Below are 19,535 nucleotides of genomic sequence, written 5' to 3'. Positions count from 1 at the left end.
GTAGGACTAAACGGCACGGGGGTTTCTTTTGTTTGCACGGAAAATTGACCGGCTGACAATGCCGCTGCACTTTCTACTTTTTTGTTCTTTTTCACGCTTTTATTTCACGAATATTTGATCCGCGTTATTTATCTTCGGCCTTTGCTCGGTTACGACCCACCACCTTCGAACCATCTCATTGTTTTTAAAATGAGGGGGCCTTAAGATAGTCGAAAAACTCACGAAAAACGTTGCACACTCGTCAGTCCCGGTGTGGCATCTGATATTCTGCTGGCCCCGCGCATGGACGTGGCAAAATGGCCGCCCACGCCCCCGAAAAGATTTCAGAAAATCAAAGCTATTCACTTTTTTTCCATGAAAACTAAGGAAATTTGGTGCACATTTGTAACATCACGAGACTTATATATAATATATTTATATATATATATATATATATATATATTTATATATATATATATATATATATATATATATATATATATATATATTGCCGCCTTGACCGAAACCCAACAGGATGTCGGCAATATTTCATTAAAGGTGTCATTTTAGTCGGTTCTTGGTCATTTTTTGGAACTCCTCCTAGGCGATATATCGGATCGGCTTCAAACTTGGCGAACATCTACAAGACAACTTCATGATTAAAAGCTTGTTTTCGTAGTTTTTGTGGGCGTGGCAAAGTGTTGAATTTCATGTTCGAGAAAAGGCCGTCTTTACCTGACCTTTTCCTCACTTTTTTGGTCATTTTCATGCCCCATACTTTCTGGAACTCCTCCTGGGCGATTCATCGGATCGGCTTCAAACTCGCGTCCCACCTCCACGTGCACGTCGATGACCCGGTCATCGCTGCTTGCAACTTCTTAATTTCTTATTGTTTTTATTTATTACTGTTTTGTTGGTCTCACTTTGTGTTTTTCTTTATTTTTTTTTTTCAGTGTTTCCAATGCGTTGGCTGTGTCGACTGACCCTGGCCGCGACCGCATCTCCCCCTGGGGGGAAAAACACTTTAACTGGGGAAAATCCTTCTGACTTTCCCGGTAGCATGTGCCCCAAATATCACACTCTGTTATAACTTGTATCACTTTAGGGGGGGGATTTAATGTGAGGCTCGTGTTCATTTTCAGATGGAGAAATTGTGTGTACTTTTTCTGCAAGGGGGGGGGGGGTAGCACTGCAAATCTTTTTAATTGATGCGATGGCCTTTAAAGCACCTTTCTCTTCATCTCCAATTTCCTCCTCATCTCATTCCAACTCTCTCCCTCTCCCCCTCATCATCTCTCTCCCTCCGTTTGTCCTCTACCTTATGCCCACTCCTCCTCCCTCCTCCAGGAGTGTGTCTGGTGCTGGGCTGCATGATCTACCCTGACGGCTGGGACAGCGACGAGGTGCGGCGGATGTGCGGCGAGCAGACGGACAAGTACAGCCTGGGCGCGTGCTCCGTGCGCTGGGCCTACATCCTGGCCATCATGGGCATCCTGGACGCCCTCATCCTCTCCTTCCTGGCCTTCGTCCTGGGGAACCGGCAGGACGGACTCATGTCCGAAGAGCTGCTGGCTGAGAGCAAGGGTGGGGGGACTTATTTAAATAGTGATAAAATATTAATAGTTCAATGATTTAAGTCAAGGCAAGTTTATTTTCATAGCACATTTCATATACAAGGGCAATTCAAAGGGAAAGAAGATTCAAGATTCAAGATTCAAGAGGTTTATTCGTCATATACATATACATACTTTCATACATATATGCAGTGAAATGCCAATGCAACGCGAAAAGAGAAGCAGAGAAGAATAAAAGCACAGAAATGGCTAAAAACGGATAAAGGACAGCAACAACAACTTAAAAGCTCTGCATAGGTGCAGGCCTTTCAGATTTTCAGGACCACGTGGGAATAAACTGTATACTGTATATGTACACAAAACAGAAAAACTTCACCGGCAAAGGTAGAAGACATAAAAGCGGGGGGGGGAAATTGTCATTTGTATTTATTTTAAGATCTCTGAAATCTGTGACAACTTCAAATCGAAGAACATTTGTAGTTATTAGCGCAACACTGGAACCACGTCACTCCTAGATTCGCTCGTAGACGGGGAAACCACATCGCACCATTATACAGACCTCACTGGGGTCGGTGGAACTGGGGCGGGGGGATAACGGTCCTCAATCTGTGACATACGGTGAAACGGCTACGTCTCCCCCGGTTTGTCTCTGCGGAAGACGGACGAGATAAGTATTCCCGAGGCCTGTGCGCTCTGATAGAACAAGACAGCCGCGGCCAGACAACGGCTCCACGGGACGGGGACCGGAGGACAGAGTAGCATGTACCGTGAGGGATAAACAACTTCCGTCTGTCCACAATGGTACGCGGCATGTAATGCCATAGATCATTTTGCCTAAATACGACATCTCCGCTGTTGTCTGAGAGGGGGAAGGTATGACTTTCCTTTAGCCCCACCACGGAGCTGTCAGGAATATCTGCAGCAGCAGCGCGAACGACGCCCTCCCCAGAGATTCCATAACCGGTGCAAAACGCTCCAAGCCCACAGTGATGTGACGTCTTCTCAAAGTAGTTACACGAGGAGCCAAACATACGCTTCCACAAAAAGTGTGACAGGCGGGTTCAGGAGGCTGGATGGTGGATATGATAGACGTAACACTCTTGTATGACAATTACAAAAGATCACAACATAGATGAACAGTGTATTTGAGTCGGATAATGTTTTACCCTATAGGAGGAATTCACATATATATCCAATGAAATAGAACCAAAGGAAATCTGTAGGATTTTGAAATGCCAAAAACATAAACATATCTCTTCACCCATAATTAAAAACAATTCACAAAACTGTATTTAAATTGTTGAATTCAGTTATTCACCTTTTCCATTATTATTCCCCAATCCCCTTTAGTCTCCTATATTACCCAGTATTAAAGTTGTTTTGCGATATCTAGTGGTCGTTATCTGTACTGCCGCCACCCAGACAGGGACGCTCACTCTCAATGCACTGAATGAAAGAGGCAGTCTAAAAATAGTATAACCTTGAGAACTGATCTTTTCAAAAATGTCCACCTTTTTTCCTTTTTTACAGAGGGAGGGAACGCCTAACCTTATAAATATATGGGTAAGTGCAAAAAACATAGACACATATCTATTGTAAGAAATGAGAAAATAAATTGTTAATAAAATAATTTAAATCATTGTCTCATGTATACATGAATATCTGCAACACAATATTCTACTATGGATATTATACTGTGCAATATACTAGTTGTTATTTGATTGGGATCACGTATATTATTCTTCACCACCCTTTTTGTGTCCCCCATGTCTCTCTCTCTCTCTCTCTCTCTAAAAATTCAAGGCTCGTCGATTTCCATGCGTCTGTGTTCATGTCCTGTTCACTCAACATCGGCTCAAGAGAGGGAGGCTGTCGTCGAGGGGAAAAGCATCATTCTATGGAACCAGCCGGCCAGGCACGACCTGCCTGTCACACCAACCCGAGAAGGAAAAAACGAAAAGAAAAAGAAAACACACGCCATAGCTCGTTTCCTGAAGACTTTGATCCCGCTCATCTCATTCCCCCTGCTTGGTCCCCAGCACTTACACCGAGCCGGGGCGTTTAGAGCCCCAATGCGTCCCCAGGTTCGGACCCTTGCCCTGGAGAACGTAGACCATGGCAAGGGCAGAGACTGTTATCGTCCCGCATCGATCCAGCGGCCTGGGAAGGTCAACATGCTGTACACGTTTAGCACAGACAGAAGGAACCAACATACATGATGTAGGCGTATGCATACAGGCCGGGAGGGACATACACACGCATGCATACAGACACACACACACACACACACACACACACACACACACACACACACACACACACACAGAGGCAAACACACACACACACACACGCATACATTCATGAAATGAATCGACAAACGCTGTATTTAAGAGTATTTCATTCAGTTATCAAACACCTAGATATGTGTGTGTCACCGCCTGAATACTGTATGTGTCACGTTTTCTTTGTATAAAGAGATGAAACTTCTTCATTTTCAGATATTATTGGGTTGATGTAAATCTATCGTCTTTTCTCTGTGAACTACGACAAAGAAACGGAGGGTTTGTTCTTCTTTAGCTCACATTTTCCCGTATTGTTGCTTTTGATTTAGTAGAACATGTACGGAAAGAAAAAAAAAAAGGTTTTCTAAAGATGACGAAACATGACAAAAAAATAATAATAACCTGTATAAAAGTTGACTAAATCTTGTACAGTAAGTATTAAATATGTTTCTTGGTATTTTACGTTAATCCATTCAATAACCTGCTATAGGTAACTTTGCACAGTGCTTGAGTTTGAAAATAATTTGGGAAGGAAAAAAAAAACGTTGAGTTTATGGTATCTTCACTGTGATGGGGGCTTATATTACAACCTGCTCCTGAACTTGTTCAGCTGCTGTGTACGTTCGCACGCGCACGTGTGTGTGTGTGTGTGTGTGTGTGTGTGTGTGTGAGTGTGAGAGAGGGAAGGAGAGAGAAAGAGAATACAAGGTGTGTGTGTGTGTGTGTGTGTGCGTGTGCGTGTGCGTGTGCGTGTGTGTCTGTTGGTGGATTGACGTGTACAAACGCGTGAGTGTGTGCATACGTACACGTTTGAGTGCACGTGAGTGTGTTTTGTGTGTATTTTTTTCGGGGGGGGGCGGGGGCGGGGGGCTTGCACATACGTGAGAGCTAGTGAGCGCTCTAGTGTGCATGTGTGTTCATGTCTTTGTGCAATCTTTTTCTAGGCTAGAAAACCAATACATCTCGGACACACACACACACACACACACACACACACATCCCCCCCCCCCCGTTGTGTGGCTAAAACTCCTCTCCTCCGTCTCCCTCGCCGTCCATTTTAGTCGGGACACCGGAGGTAACTGGTGCATCGTGGGTAACTGGTGCATCGTGGGTAGCCAGCGCGGTTCCACCCCTCCTTCATTAGAAAGGAGTGTTCGGTGAAGGAGAAGGGAACTCTTTTGGTCGTCATCCAATAGGGGAGGCCCGGTCCCAGCCTCACCTGTGGATATGTAACTGTGTAAATAAATATCCCATATATACGTTTAAAAAAACAACAAAAAAACAGCAACAACACCAACAACAACATGGAGAAATAGGGTACCTATAAAAACAATGAAATGAGATTATTATTATTATAAGAATATATGAATACTTAATAAAGGTTTTCACGGTATAAATAACCTCTTGTGCTATGTTGTTCTTCATTTCTTTTTCTCTCAAATTCTCACGTACGGACAGAGGAGGAGATGATTGAGGAAGCAAAAATGTGAAAATCGTGAGGAGTTCCTGAGACACCGAGGCCTTCGCAGCCACCACATGCATGAGATGAAGAGGGATTACCATCACAAAAGGGCTGTTGATCGCGTCACATGTTTGGAGAGCACAGGTCATAGATTGCTAAGAAGGTAAAAGTCCGCTATGAAAAACGGGCCAGAGCAGAATACGACGGACGTTGAACGTCGCCGTTTGGCACGTCAACGTTCAAAATGAATTATTATATCATTATCATTTGTGTTATCCAGACCGGTGCGGGGGGCCCCTGGGGGGGTCCCTCGAGGGGTTTCAGGGGTACAATAACGACTGTACCATGTTACAGTGTAGACCACTGATTCTCAACCCTTTCCAGGCGCTCTATGGCACGGATCCCGTTGGGTAAGGCTGAGTCCCTGGGACCCCAATCGGAGAAGATTTTTATTTTCCACATCATTGTTTCAGAGATAACAGTGAAACTTTGGTCGAAATAAAACAGTCAATACTTGCAGTAGACTACTGCGGTCAAATCAGCCACCCCTAAAATTGGAGTGCACCCGTGTGCTGACCTTCACAGTAAAGGCATTGAACCGAGCCAGAGCGAGCTGACGGGGCGGCCGTTTTTTTTAAATAAGACGTCGTGGAAAAACACAAAAAATACAAGCATATCGGATTTATTAGATTATAAACACAAGGGAGTATAAATCATTAATCGTTACGTGTCTTTTCGAACTTCATTATAAAACATTTAAAAGTAAAAGAAAATGGCCTTATTCTTTAGTTTAGAATTATAATTAGCACACTTCCTGAAAAGAATAAAGAGGCAAATTCATTTCAAAATCTCCAATACTTTTCTGTGTTGTTTTTTTTAAATTAATTTATCCCCATTTGTGGCCAGAAATGGCTTTCAATCTGACGTTTGAGGTGATGTAAAAATATATTTATCCATAACTTCCGAACGAGAGAATAATTTTTATTTTTTATTACTCATTATTAAACATTCATACCAACTGTCTATACTGGTTATATCTTCAATAGTGTATTCATATTTATACTACTTTCTGTAGTGTTTATATCTATTCAAATCATGCATCGAGCTGCTTGTATGAACCCTTACTGTTTATTCTATCTATATATTATACATACTGTATGTACATTACATGGCACTTTACTGCTCCTTTTGTAATTCTGGTCAGATGCTAAAGTGCATTCCATTGTCTTGGTACTTGTACTCTGTGCAATGACAATAAAGTTGTATCTAAACTAATCTAATCTAATCTAATCTAATATTCTGTTCTAGAGGAGTCACGCTGCAGAATTTTGTTAGTCTCGCATTTGTATTTTGAAATGGCGTCCTTTCTGAAACTGGAGGTTCTGTAACCACATTGCGCCATAACTTCTGACAGTGGGTGATATATGTGAGTTCAAGACAACCCTGACCACACACCGACTCCTAATCAAGCATTTTTACTGTGTCAAGGAGCAGGAGGAGCATCATGGAGAATTGTTATCCATATATTTATTGATACTTATTTCGCAAGTTATACCATGGCATCGCATCGATGAATAAGGACACTACCGACTGGAAAAGAGAGCTGGACATTGAAATGACCGAAGACATGGCTTGAATGTGGCTGAACGCCTGGGAAACACGGTCGTCCTCCACCAGCTCCCGGACCTGGAGCGACTTCGGTTGGAAAAGCTCGACTGGCTGTTTTTATCGCTGCCAGACAGAAGTCTAAACAAACTGGCACTCATCTGCGCTGCTGGAGGGAGTGTGGCGAAATCATGGTTGATCGCGCTGATGTTTTCTGGTCTTGTCCCTCTGTTCAGACTTCCTGGAAGGAAGTAGCAACAACCATCTCAAAAACCCGGGGTTTGGGTGTCAGTACAACATTCTCATCCCTCTGTGCCTGACGGGCCGAGTAAAGATGATACCTACCTCCTAAAGATCTTGCTGGCAGTAAGCAAAAAAATGATGGGAAAAATAGATTTATATGTATATAAATATAATATATGTGTATTTGTTTAGCCAATGAGACAGAGCTTTCATAATTATTGTATGTACCATGTACGATTTTTTATTTTGAATTAACTTTGATTTACTGATCATCCCATGACCTCGCTCTCGTTCGATTTTTTTTTCGTCCTTTCTGTTTTCTTATTTGCTATTTTATTGCAGTTCTCATAATGTGAAAAATGGTCGTAAATAAAAATGCTGGGAGAACGTCCAGCGGCTTCATGCAGGAGCCGGCAAAGCACACCCGCTACTGCCTACGCTCGTCGAGTGCAACCTCGTACCCGACGACAGGGAAGAAATTCCTCCGTCTGGAAGCCATGGGCTGCCATCCCCATCTGAGAGAGGCGGCTGCCAAAATCCCACCGCTCCGCCCTTCGGCTGAAATCCCGCTGTTGCTGGGTAAGGACATAGTCAGCGCTGTGGGCCGCACGACGCACCCTACGTCCAAAAAGCTCGACTTGGGACGTGTCAAACCTACTGTGTACACGTGCAAGACCGGCATCCCTTCAAGCGGACTGCCCGGCTACCTCCGACCGTGTGAAGGAAGCATCTGTGTGAAAGAGGAAGTTCACAGCGGAACAACACGATTTGTGCGAAAACGCAGGACAACTCATCTTCAACCATCCGGTCTACGCACCCTCAGTCGAGGACGAAAGCTTCCTCAATGTAAACCGAAACCGAAAAACGAACCCATGCGGTCCCGGCAACATGCAGGGCAATTAACATCAGTCTCCACAGCACCGAGAGCGCCTCACTCCACCTACTCTGCCCCCCCAGAAGGTTGGTACACCTCTGTCACCTCCGGGCCGCTTCAATGAGAGTTACCTTCTGGGAAGGGTGGAAACGGGAAAATATCGGCGACCTGCAAGGAATGCGGCAAACTGAGGAAACAAAGGGCCAAACATGCAGGAAGGGGATGTCGACCTACTGCCGGACAACCAAGCCAAGAGGAATGGCCAGCCCCTTGGCTTCGTTACAAAAGCCTTTCCCAGCAATGATGGGAAGGTACAGTAAGGAAGCCGGAAGCAAGGATCAGCGAGGACGGTACAGCGAGACGCATCTTCAGACCCGTCTCGGAGGCCGTCCTCCTTCTGTCCGACGACACCAAAGCAAGGAACTGTGATGTACGGCATCCACTTCTAAACGTTTAGGTTCCCGGTCCCATCCTACAGATGTCAGGCACAGAGGGAGTGTTCTGTCTCTCCTAAATTAAGCTTTGATCAACATTCCGAGCCCTACGAAGTGTGGAGTTTGGTGTCGCCTAGCGGCCGCTTATGCGCTTCACCCATGCTTAAGTTCTGCCCCTCCCAATCAGCATTGTGACATCACAGTGCTGTGACAGCATTGTGACATCGTAACACTGCGGCGTACGAAATCAGCAAGTCGCACTAACGCCGCGCTCAGCATTGGGGCCGTCTCATCCAGCCGTCTCGTTATTGCTCTCGAGGAAGCAGAATCTGTACATTTATTCGTAAGTATGCACACAGTGTAAGAGCTATGACAACCTATTGACAAGTTATTTGCATTGATTGTGAATCTGCATACCTTTGTGCCTGAAGTCAGTTCCGGTCTTGGGTACTTTTTGAGAGTGTTTAGCTCGCTGCATGGCTACATACGCCTACGCGTGGTGAGGGTTTTCCTGAATACGGTCATATTCACGGCTTCACGGTCATTGTCAGAAGTTATGGAGCAATGTGTTTTTACAGCACCAAGTTTCAGACTTAATTTTAACATAAAAATGTGGGATTTTTGCTCTGAAATTCTGCAGAGTGACTCCTCTAGAACAGAAATATATAAGATTACATGAGATTTGTTTCAATTAGATTACATTACATTACATTAGATTGAACTTCATTGTCCGACAATGGAATGCACTTTAGCATCTGACCAGAAGTACAAAAGAAGCAGTAAAGTGCTGTGTAATATACATATATATATATCAGATTTAACAGTGGTATAAGTGTGGTATAAATAATGAATAATAAAAAATATATCTCACCTCAAGCTCAGATTGAAATCCATTTCTGGGCACAATGGGGATATATTAATAATTTAAAAAAACAGAAAAGTATTTGAGATTTTGAAATTAATTTGCCATTTTATTTTATTCTAGAGGTGTGCTAATTATAATTCCAAATTAAATAATAAAGCTATTTTCTTTTACTTTTAAATGCTTCATAATGAAGTTCGAAAAGACACGGGTGATTTATACTCTTGTGATAAATCCCATATTCAGCTGACTTGTCTTGCTGCAGTAAACACCTTAATAAATCCTGTAAAATGCTATGTTATAGTATCTTTATTATTAATTTCTATGTTATATTATCTTTATTATTATTAAATGCGATTTTACATGGTCTTCGTTATTAAGTGATATGCCATATGATGTATATTGTTATTAAATGCTATGTTATATTATGTTTATTATTATTAAATTCTATGTTATATTATCTTCATTATTATTCAATTCTGTTATATTATGTTTATTATTATTAAATGCTATGTTATATTATCTTTATTATTCAATTTTATGTTGTCTTTATTATTATTAAATGCTTTGGTATATTATCTTTATTAATACATTCTATGTTATATTATCTTTGTTGTTATTATTAAATGCTATGTTATATTATCTTTATTATCAAAGCGTTATTATTATTATTATTATTATTATTATTATTATTATTGTTTCTGTCCCTTTAAGAACTAGCGCCAATCGGAAGCCGAAGCGTAATTTAAACGTTAGGCCACGCCCCTCCCTCCCCCCCCCGCTCACTTCCTCTTCGTGTTTAGCGGAAGTAGAAGCGGGGACGCAGCGCAGGGAAATGGGGGCTTCGCTGCAGACCCCGGCGGTGTGTCCGCTGTGCAGCCAGCTGGTCCGGGACCCCGTGGTCCTGAAGTGCAGCCACCGCTTCTGCCGGCGGTGTATCGGAGACCTGTGGAGCGGCTCCGTCTCCGGACCGTACAGCTGTCCCGAGTGGAAGTGTGGGGCGGTGTACGCGTCGCTGCCGTTCGGAGGAAGCAGCGCGGCAGGTTGGGAAATACAGCCATCACCACCCCTCCGATTGAGTATTATAGTTTCGGTACACTGCAAAGTAAATAATAATAATCATAATAATAATAACAATAATAATATTTGTTATTACAAGTATTATTATTATTATTGTGCTCTAAAATAAAGAGTATTATTATATTGTTATTATTATTATAACAATTATCATCATAATAATAATAATGATAATCTTTATTTTAGAGAACCTTTGATACGCAGCTCACAAATTCAGGTTGTTTCTTTAAATGTATTAGGGCTTTTAATATTTTTAATTATTAGTAACGTCATTTTACAGCACCGTTGTCTCACGGCATGCGGCTCACAAACACAGGTTATTGTTCATTTCAATTCTATGAGTTGCTTTGCAATAATAATAATCATCATAATAATAAATAGCTGGCCTCGTCCCAGCTGCGCGCCGCTCGGGAGCGCCCCGGCCGGTGAGAGGGCGGAGGAGGCGCCTCGTGCCGCCAAAACAAGCTCTGACCCGCGGAGGCACGGACTCCACAAGACCTCCGAGCGTGTCCCGTGGTGTCTGGCGCCAAGACGTTAGCAGCGGATCCTCGAGGGTCTGTTCTACCGTTTTTAACACCCAAGGTTCGCCCGCTAGAAATTGACACCGCGATGAGCGATTGGCACCTCCCCCGTTGCCGGGAGAGGTGCGGTTTTTCTGGTGCGTCACGTTTGACGTCACGAACCTGTGGGAAAGGGGGCGCGTCATGGTGCCAGTATTTTTTTGGGCGGGGGGGGGGGCAGTAGAGGAAGTGGCAACTTAAACAAACAACAAGATAAAACTGTGAAACTGTGGAAGAAGGAAAAAAAAAAAAAAAAAAGTATTTTGAGGCGTTAAAAAAAAAAATCGGATCGTTCATAAAAAACCCAACGCTGCGTGGATCATCTGGATGGCTGCGGACTGGTGCGCGGATACAGTGACGGTTTCATGTTCGATTAATGTTTCATAGTGAATGATGAACGATGATAAACACACACAACAATGATCGCGTACAATTGAATGAAAATCAGAATCGGCCAAAATCGGAATCGACGGGTCAAGACTTTAAAAAAAATTGGAAATTGGAATCGGCCAGGAAAGTTGCAGAAGGTTATTGTTGCTCGCCCGATGCTGCGTTCAGAAACGTTCAAATACGTTCAGATTGTATGGCACCTTTCAAACACACAATGAAACTGTATTTTTTGTGTGTGATTACATGTGTGTAGTGGTCATGACAGAATGTTGAATTACTTTTATTATTGGTGCCTATTGTTTTGATGTGTGCTGATCAATATATATATATATATCAGAATAAAAATTCCGAAAACATAGGAATTAAATCAGAAATCTTTCCTCTGATTTTCTCTTAAGTTACATCCGGCAGCCATGGTGCCTCCTCTCACTGGAGGAAGCCTTCCTTAACCAAACGGCTGCTTGGAAAGAGGAAGTTCAGCTTATCTGCAGAACAGCAGCCTGAGACCAAGCGACCGGCCATGGACCCTCCGTCAGCCCACGAGCCGTCCAATGAACACGAGACTCCCAGCACCTCTGGCCAGTTGAAGAAGGAAGAAACAGCAGAATCTTCACATTCTGGTGGAGGGGACAACATCTTACCCATGTCCTCCAACAGTGACATCATACTAATAAGCAGTGTGTCTGAAGAAGGTTACAACCGGCAGAACAAGCCGGGACCACACGAGGTGTTGATATTAGAGGATTCTTCTGGCTCCAGTGATGTAGATACCTGTGATGCACTTTCACCGGAAACCCCTGCCACAGAAAAGTCAGGATCCCCACCTTGTTCAGACAGAAGAGGGAATCCCCCGTTTCCCAGGGTAAGCTGGCCGTCTCCGCTCTTTACCAAACATCTAGGCACCAAACCCCCCTCCCCGCCGTACTCCAGCAGCTCCCCAGCAAAGCTGGAGAGCGACCGGTCCGGTCCCGTGCCCTGCCACTACTGCCCCAGTCCTGGGCAGCAGCCTGCGGTGAAGACCTGCCTGGTGTGCGGAGCCTCCATGTGCACGGAGCACCTCCGTCCCCACCTGGACTCCCCAGTGTTCCAGAACCACGCCCTGGTGGCCCCCATCGATGACCTGGGCTCCTGGAGGTGCCAGGAACACCAGGAGATGAACCGCATCTACTGCCGGCAGTGTGCCGTGTGCGTGTGCACCGTGTGCACGGTCATTGGCTCCCACCGTGACCACACCTGCATCAGCATCAGGGAGGCTGAGAGGGAGCTGAGGGTAAGGGCGGGCCGGGGGGGAAAATTTGGTTTTCGTCAAGTCTCTTAAGAGAAGTGTTTATTACAAGGCACACAAATCGATTGCGGTCAGTAAATAAAGCCGTATCTGTGAACAGAGCAAGTAAACAAATTGATGAAAAGCTGTTGGTGTAATGAATTCTGTACGTGCTTGTCTCCAGGGAAACCTGAAGGAGGAGATTAAACACCTGCAACAAAGTGAACAGTCGCTGCTGAACAGGGTGACTGATTTCACACAGAGGAAACAGGAGCTACAGGTGAGAGAAGACAAGATGGTTATTTAGAATTGATGGGACACAAGTGTGTTGTGAAGTTGGAAATCGTTGACGTGGAACTAAATGATATGTGGTCATTACTTTACGTCATCACTTATTATCAGACGATGTCCAATATCATATTATATATGATATTGAGGAGGAAACCTGGCATCAGCTAAATTTATTTCATCCTAATGTATCATGCCTGTGTATCATATTTGAAGGTTTAGTGAAATGTTGTTTTGTAATAACATTACTTTTTTTTTTTACATCATAACAATGTTGTTGATGTCTTTTTAAAGATCTTGGAATTAAAGATTGCAACAACAATATAAATCATTTCCAATAAAGAATTAAATAGGAATTGGCCATTTCGGGGTTGGGGGGGTGTTGGTTTATTGGGTTATATTTCGTAGTTAAATACTGTGACAGTTATACAATATCATACATGACAATGTATGTTTTAATTCATTTGGGCATTGCAGCAGTAATATTTTGGGATCTGTGTTAATATATTGAGGTCTGTCAACATTGATGCAATGTCAGTCATTGCACCCTGATTTGTAGACCTTTTTTCTCCCTTACTCACCCATCATTCGTCATTGAAAAAGCCGCCAAAATGTTCCCTGTGTGAACCCGGGTGGAATGGTGTGTTTTGAGACAAAAGGCCAGGGTATAACAAGGGTTTGTCCCTCCGTCGGCCCATAGGCGGTGCTAGATGAGGCCCGGTCTGCAGTGCAGCAGCAGTACACCGCCATGAGGGAGACCCTGGAGCAGGAGGAGCAGTCTGCTCTGCAGTGTGTGACCCACGAGCAGGACCGGTCCCTGGGGGCGCTGCAGGGCCACATTGGCCATCTCCAGAGCTCCCTGGCCTCCATCCAGCAGGGGCTCCACATGCTGGAGAAGCTGGCGGACACCAAGGGGGATAAGCGGGTCCAAGAACAGGCCTTTATTACGGTGAGACTGCCTGAAAGGACCGTCTGTGGGTTCTTAGTATTTTACCAAAGCACAATTCCAAATGCTGTGAGCTGACAAGGGTTGCTTCAACCTTCTCTCATGGCTTTCTTTTTTTTCCCCTCTGATCACAGGAATACAGCAAGATAACCCAAATGTAAGTGACTCTAGTTATCACACGACGCTGTCCCCTGTTTAACAGGCCAAAGTTCTATCCCTGTGTACACTCTGGGGGGGTTGGTGAAAATCAAGATAAGATGACCCAAATGTGACTGACCTTATTTATCCTAGAGTAGCGCTATGTACAATGGCAAAAGAAACTCATATTGACGTCAGTATCTGAAGTAGAATGCTTTTTTTTTAATGCATCTTACCCTTTGGTTGCGCGCAAATAACCAGATGATAATATTTAACATGAAAACCATACATAAATTATTTATATAAATGATATATATCTTCCATGTTATTAGCGTATTATGCCCTGTTGCCGGGGAGCCAGGTCTTTTCGACAGTTGATAAAGTATTAACATACAACACAATACATGTCGTTGGTGTTATCTGGAAAAAGGTATATATGTTCCATCAGGATGAAATGTTGTATGTGGCAGAGATGGAATAGAGGTCATTAACAGATAGAGAGCATCATGATTTAACTCTTAAAACATTGACTGGACTTGTCCCAGGGTCTCATTCAACAGCGATAAAGTGACTCTTTGTCGCTGAAGCCCCAAAGCTGCCGCACATGACCAGAGTCGAGCGCAGCCGAAGGATTAGTGTTGAACACGGATATAGTTTATGAGAAAGAGAACATATTCCGTTTTAAAACTCATCCCACACGGTTGTTTTTGGTATTCACCAATATCGAAAGTAAGCATATTTTAAAACTTAGAAAAAGAGTTTTTAGTTTTGATCACAGGATGTTTGAGGTGTTGCTGCTTAATGGAGGATTATGGTTGAAGGCGTTAACTCCGCCAAAGATGAAACTAATTGAACTTCGTGCGTGGCAACTCTGAATATATAAAAAACAATATGTGGAAATTGTGATATATTTAACCACATGTTTACTATTGAGATTATGTCAATCAATATATCGGTCTTAGAAATGTCCCGCAGCCCCTTGTGCAGAAACCCCGGGTGGGGTCGCGACCCCGGGATTGAGAACCTCTGCTTTGCTCTCTCTCTCCCCCAGGTTTAGCCAAATGGGCACTTTTATTGTGGAGCTGCAGACACCAGAGGAAGTGAACCGAGCGAGGCTGAAATGTCTCCAGCGGTGGACGGAGAAGCGCCTGGACACGCTGGTCATCTCTCTGCCGGACAGAGACCCCTACAGACTGCTCTGTGAGGGAGTCGGGTTTTTGAACTTTTAACCCTTTCTGTACCAAAAGCGCCGTGGGGACGTCGTCATCATGAAATTTCATACAAATACAAATCATTGTGGTTGGCAATGGAATCTTTTGTTGTTCGTCGTATGCTATCATAGTATCAGCCTGTAATAGTGTAATAATACAACCTTATGACAAAGGACTTTTTGGATGAACCGACATTATCGGCGTTAATAATAATGATAACCTTTATTTGTACAGCACCTGCGACATAGAAATTGCAATTCAAAGGGGTTTACATTAATAGAAGGCAATTAAATAGTAATAAAAGTGATGGGGTTTTGGTCATAAATTTCGGCTGAGTAACTTCAAAGGATTTTCAGTCATTATTTATCTTGAATTATTGGCCTCAAATCTTTAGTCATGAACCATTCCGAGCAATTATTTTTCCCAAAGTGATAAATACAATGGCACTTGTACATTTTTGCATTTTATATTTTTATGTTTACATATGAACATAAAGAATTTGTAAGACGGACAAGTAAAATGTGAAATTTTGGCACCCCCATTCATGCCCGATTTCCTCTTGCTGAATGTGTGCAGACGGGACAATCCCCTCCCTGGACGCGGACACGGCCCACCCCAAGCTGCTTCTGTCCAACGACAACAGGAGGGTGTCCTACAGCGAAGTCCCGCAGGCCTGCGCCGAGCAGGGCGCTCGCTTCAGCTCCTTCCCCCAGGTCCTGGGGTCTCAGGCCTTGGAGCGGGGCCGCTGCTACTGGGAGGTGGACGTGTCTTCAGACGAAGGCCGCTGGAAGGTGGGGCTGTGCGAGGCGCAGATCGGGAGGAAAGGCCAGAAGGACGACTGCCGCCTGGGCTTCAACCCCTTCTCCTGGTGCCTGGGGAGCGAGAAGGGGAAGGTTGAGGCTGTGCACAACAAGGTGGCCGCGCCGGTGGCCACAGAGCGGCTGCGCAGGATCGGAGTCTTCCTGGACTTTGATGAGGGCCTCCTGTCGTTCTTTGCAGTGACACCGGGGGGCAGTCTAGTTTTGCTGCACAGCTACAGACACAGGTTTGTGGAGCCGCTGCACCCAGCGCTGTACGCCTCCAAAACCCAGCTGAGCATCTGTGACCTGTTCCAACTGAATGATTGAGGCACAATCCTGAGCTGGGTCTCACGAAAGGAGATTGTGTCTGTGTGTCTTTTTGTATATTTTAAATTTGGATTTCAAATGTGCCAGTTTGCAAAAAAACAACAACATTTATATCATGTAAATATTGTGGCACATAAATCCCTTTAACGTGATTTTATATCATTTTAATAATTTAGCAAATTTACTGCTTTTGCTAGCTGCTGCATTTAACTGCATAAGTGAAATTTCACATCTCAATCTCAAATTAAGCTGCTGCATTTAACTGCATTAGTGAAATTTCACATCTCAATCTCAAATTATCATGAAACATCTAACTAATAAAGCAAGGTCTGTATGTATGAATGTATGTTCTAAGATTATTTGGAAAACCGTTCATCCGATCTACTTCACACTTGGCGGCTGTATTGCTCGGGACCCAGGGACGTGCAGTGTCGAATGTAGTGCAATTTGGACACGCGACACGTGTAATTCGAATAAACGTTGAATAAACAAGCCCAACAGCGAGCCGCTCTGTGCAGCAGCAGCAGGGCGGGGCTTCAGGGCTCTGCGACTGAGTCACTTAGGTCCGCAGTGCAGCAGGGCGGGCGATACCGCAAAATTTGGTTTCAATCCGATACCAGGTAATACCGGGGCCGGAGTCGCCCAAAACAAACTGTTATTGCTTCTGTTTGGAGAAATGGTGAACGGGGACGCGCAGCGCATCACTTTCACTGATCGCTTTCCTGCCGGTGTTGCACCTGGGCGTTGACGTAGCATCTCCTGTTCACCACACAGAGGAAGGCACCAAGCCAGCGCAAGTGAGGAAACATATTGAGAAACAGATCCCTTGTTTGGAATCGATCTTCGAAACGAGTCGTAGTATAGGTAGTGTGGAGGCTTTTGGTATCGTTCCAGTACCCCTACAATGCAGTTATTTTTCGAGCAGGCATGTTTTGAACGGGCAAGGCCCTACTTATTTTTAGACAGTATTTTTAAATCTACATTTACATTTTATATTTTTCAGATGTATTACCTTCAGTACTACACTGGATTGTTATCAGTGCAGGTTGATCAAAAGACACTAGTCTGGGATGTGAACATGTGACATTTTTATAAAACAAATCACTTTCTATTGTCCATTATGTCACTTTCTGTATTTTTAAATAAAAAAAACGATTTTTCTTTTTCTTTTTAGTGCAGAAGAAGCAGGTGACATACTGGATAGAGTACTGAAAACTTAGTAAACTCTAATAGAAGTACTTGTTTATCAATCCATGTATGTTGACCTGTTGCCTTTGACATATACAGTAGTTACCTTGCCTGTATGGACGGGTTAAGCTGCAAATATTTTGTCCTACTTGGGATCAATAAAGTTTTCTGAATCTGAATCATTATTAATCCTGTACTAAAAAAATAAAAATATATATACTGCAGCATTTCTCCCTAAAAATAACTCTGAGCATTAGGGACTTTTTTATGGTGTTATCAATAGAAGTGTTCCATCGAAATGTAGAAAATGTATTTCCACAAGCACAGCATATATGTATTTCTCTAATAAAAAAACAAATTGATCTTTCAACCTAAAATAATTCATTTTATGTTATTAAATAATGATATAGATAAACAAAAATGTACTATAGATAAATATACTAAGATACAGATAAAGCAGCAGCTGAAAAATGTCTTAAAAAAGCCAAATAGCACATTTTCAACCATTACCTTAAGAAAGGGCAGATGAAAGGTTTGCATAGAATTTTGATTTGACTTAGATTGTGACTGATTGTAAAAGTAGATTATATAGTGAATATTTAGTAGTTTAATAATTTGTACACTTAATGTAGAATTTATGGAACAGACTTGGCAGAAATGGAATATGATCATAATCCCATGAAAATAAAGAGTCATTGTGTTTTTGTTACCATAGAATGAGCCGTTTTTATCTACGTAGGGAGTGGGTTCGCTTCACAGAGACCGCCATGTTGCTCCGCCATGTTTCTTCTGCAGTAGCCCGGAACGGAACAAACCAAACGCTGGCTCTAGAGAGGGCCTTTCGCGTTTTTCTTTCGACGGAGGCCCCCGCGTTGCACCGCCACGGGGAGGGGTATTCAATTGGTTGCGATCTGCACCACCGGCATCTAGAGGTGAGGGTGCAGGCTCATTCTAAGTCAACAATCTCTATTCTAAGTCACACTAATCTCTGTCGCAATGTAGCTGAATGTTATTCTCCCTTGTAAGTCGCTTTGGATAAAAGCGTCTGCCAAATGACTAAATGTAACAAAAACAGGATTCTCATCTTCACGGGGTTACACACTAATGAGAACTGACTTACGAATATTATATTCAATTCTGTAAATTCTACGCACTGCGCCTTTAAGAGTAATTTTCACTTACCCTCATGTTACAAATGTACAGGGTAAAAAAAACAACTACTAACAGTAATGTGAGTATAGCCCCTCGCTGCCTCTGGGTGGAGCGGCAGCTTGTTTAATCTTTCATTATTATGTAACGTGTCTGTGTTAGAAATGCAGCACAGTAAAAAAAAAATCTGATATATGCCTTGAAATAGTGGAGTACAAGATGAAAGTCTCTAAATCAGGGGTCTCAAACTACAGGCCCGGGGGCCACATCTGGCCCGCAAGAAGATTTAATGTGGCCCCACTACATGGCGATAGTATATTGATAAATCTGGCCCGTAAATCATTTTTTCATATCACAATGCTTAATTAATGCACACAAATGTACTTAATGTTTTCAAAATATAAAACAGATTAAAATGGATCATAAGAGAGACATTTCTAACAGGATAACGAGGATATTCATTCATGTGCTGGAGAAACAAAACAAAACAAAAACCAAAAAAAAGAGGCTGGTTTCCCCCCCTGGGAGAAGACAACTTCGCCGGTGGCCCCCGGCTCATTTCAGTATGAGACCATTGCCCTAAATGTACTCAAGCACTTGTACATTGTTCATTTCCACCACTGGTGCTCATGTCTTTTAAGAGCAGATGAAATACACTTTATAATTGTATTTTATTTTTTTAAACTTTTTTAAATCTCCCAGTTTTAAATCTCTGCAGTAGACCCCTCCTGTAGCTCTCGGCCCTCACGGAGCAGGTAAAGTGTCCGCGTGTTCAGCGCTGTGCGGGGCAGACCGCGGAGCCTCTGCGGCGATTCCTGCAACAAGTCCAGCCGTGCAAGCCGCTCTTTGGCCCGCTGGGTCTCCCCCGCCTCTCTCTCTCTC

The 19,535-nt window shown here is 43.4% G+C and overlaps 2 protein-coding genes across 2 annotated transcripts in view; both read left to right on the top strand.

Annotated features, from left to right (window-relative positions):
- Positions 1-1,610, top strand: part of LOC307231990 (LHFPL tetraspan subfamily member 3 protein-like) — a gene marked incomplete at both ends in the record, with an annotated part of 25,118 nt that extends 23,508 nt beyond the window's left edge. Inside the window, one exon of the mRNA XM_080002871.1 lies at positions 1,327-1,610. Coding sequence (XP_079858997.1) covers positions 1,327-1,610 — 284 coding nt within the window. The remainder of the gene's footprint in view (positions 1-1,326) is intronic.
- An 8,540-nt stretch (positions 1,611-10,150) lies between these two features.
- On the top strand, positions 10,151-17,828 carry LOC307231233 (tripartite motif-containing protein 14; the record flags this gene model as incomplete). Its single annotated transcript, XM_080001849.1, has 7 exons — positions 10,151-10,358; positions 11,741-12,612; positions 12,791-12,886; positions 13,595-13,843; positions 13,975-13,997; positions 15,030-15,178; positions 15,766-17,828. The coding sequence occupies 7 exons, from the start codon at positions 10,151-10,153 to the stop codon at positions 16,314-16,316; spliced, it is 2,148 nt and encodes a 715-aa protein (XP_079857975.1). The 3' UTR covers positions 16,317-17,828.
- Between the last annotated feature and the right edge of the window lie 1,707 nt (positions 17,829-19,535).

Source organism: Zeus faber (assembly GCF_960531495.2).
Source record: "Zeus faber genome assembly, chromosome: 6".
Classification (NCBI taxonomy): domain Eukaryota; kingdom Metazoa; phylum Chordata; class Actinopteri; order Zeiformes; family Zeidae; genus Zeus; species Zeus faber.
Note: the sequence above shows the minus strand (reverse complement) of the source record. Positions and strands in the feature narration are given on the sequence as shown.